General features: G+C 44.6%; 1 protein-coding gene across 1 annotated transcript in view; it reads right to left on the reverse strand.

Moving 5' to 3' along the window:
• Positions 1–136: 136 nt before the first annotated feature.
• The window catches only part of RPIA (ribose 5-phosphate isomerase A), a 46,921-nt gene continuing 45,336 nt past the window's right edge, over positions 137–1,721 (reverse strand). The window contains exon 6 of the mRNA XM_011953126.1: positions 137–538. Coding sequence (XP_011808516.1) covers positions 470–538 — 69 coding nt within the window. The 3' untranslated portion in view covers positions 137–469. The remainder of the gene's footprint in view (positions 539–1,721) is intronic.

The following is a 1,721-nucleotide window of genomic DNA, read 5'->3' on the forward strand; positions in this document are numbered from 1 at the left end:
ACAGGATTTCACCTTTTTCAACTCACCATTCCTACCACTCCCCAAATCAGCACTTAAGAAATACCCAATTTAAGTTTTCCAAAGGAACAAATAATATCCCTAACTGCTCACAGAGGTAAGCACAGCTTTAAAGCAAAAGTCACACACTGGTGCCCGCAGACCTAATAACCTAGCCCAATATTATTTTGATTTGGCCTTAAGTTTTTAAAGTCTGAATCAACAAAAGAACATAGATCCACAGGGAATCCATTACGATGAATGATCTCACTAAAGAGGCCCAGGTTCTTTGTTGCTAAATTGCTGCTAATGACCAGAAATGCTGAGTTAGGTCCAAGGCCATATGCTATTAATATCTAGGAGAAAGCCAAACTTGCATACGTCACAGTGGCAATTTGTTTATTCTGTATCCATCTTGCTTTGCTAAGGATTAACTGGCAGATACTCTTTAGCACAGAAGCCCCCACCATACTCACCCACCGCCCTTGATGAGATTGAGATCAGCATCTACTTCATCAGCACCATCGATGGCAAGGTCAATCTGTATCGGGGGGAAAGTAAAGATACAAAAACCACTCGAGGGGAGGCTCTGTGCTAATCGCCCGAGCATGCAATAGCTCCTCAGATACTCAGCAGCCCTGTGAGCTAATTCCAGTACTCCCATTTAAGAAATCAAGAAATTGAGCTACAAGAGATTAAGGCGCTCCACTAGGATCAAAGGGAAACAGCACAGGACTTGGGACTGTAACGGGGGTACAGTTCTTACCCACAAGACTATGTTCCCTTTTCTCGTTGATGGGCTTCTCTGTGGACAAGCTGGCACTATTTAGAACACGTGTTCTCAGTGTGGGTGCTATCACCTCCCCCAAGAGGCAAAAATTGGTTTTTGGTGGAGGAATAAAAAATCTTAGACATTACAATGAATCTTGTACAACCAAAGGGTCAATTCAGTAATATCTGTGCTACTAAATTCCACTGGGGGTGGGAAAGTACAAAAAAAAAAAAAAAAAAAACGGATTCAGAAGTCTCTGTACTGTGAGCAACCTCACAGGCAAGTTCAAGTGGACATGAAGATCAAATGAAGAGACACATAAGAAAGTTGACGTGTTCCCGAACTGGAAATTATCTGGGGCATTGCCACTAAGACCCCACTTGTCTGGGCTTGCCCGCTCCCTCTATTAGGAAGCTCTACCACAAGCCCCCAAAGCGGTTGAGGGGCAAATGGGTTCATCTAGCTTTCAAAAATCAAAATCAAGAAAGTTACACATTTCTCACCACTCACGGTATCCGCATGGACAACGTAGGAACCCCAAGTATATTTTTAAAGACAGCAAGCAGTATGCAGGGTACAAATTCTATTCATGGTGCAGTTACTAAGTTGCCTGGCATGGCTGGCATAGCACAGGTATAAAAAATACAGTTCCATATGGGTCATGCCTGCTTCCAGGCTTTTACAGACTCCAGCCTTTGTCTGAAGTTACAGTCAGCACTGCTCTCTGCAAGCCTGCATTAACCTGAGTCAGGCTGCACTGTGGCAATTCTCAGGGGTATGGAAAGCGGCAACCTTTTCTGTCTGGGCTCCAGGCCCACCTTTAGCCCAAACCACTCTCTTCACAGCTGCTGAACACATGATCAGCCTGTGCCCCTGGCTCTGCCCATAGAAATCTCCAAGTCCTTCCCATAGTTCTTACTAACCCCTGTGAGGCCCATGTGTATGACAGAAA

This window comes from Colobus angolensis, unplaced genomic scaffold, assembly GCF_000951035.1.
Source record: "Colobus angolensis palliatus isolate OR3802 unplaced genomic scaffold, Cang.pa_1.0 Scaffold357, whole genome shotgun sequence".
NCBI classification, from domain to species: domain Eukaryota; kingdom Metazoa; phylum Chordata; class Mammalia; order Primates; family Cercopithecidae; genus Colobus; species Colobus angolensis.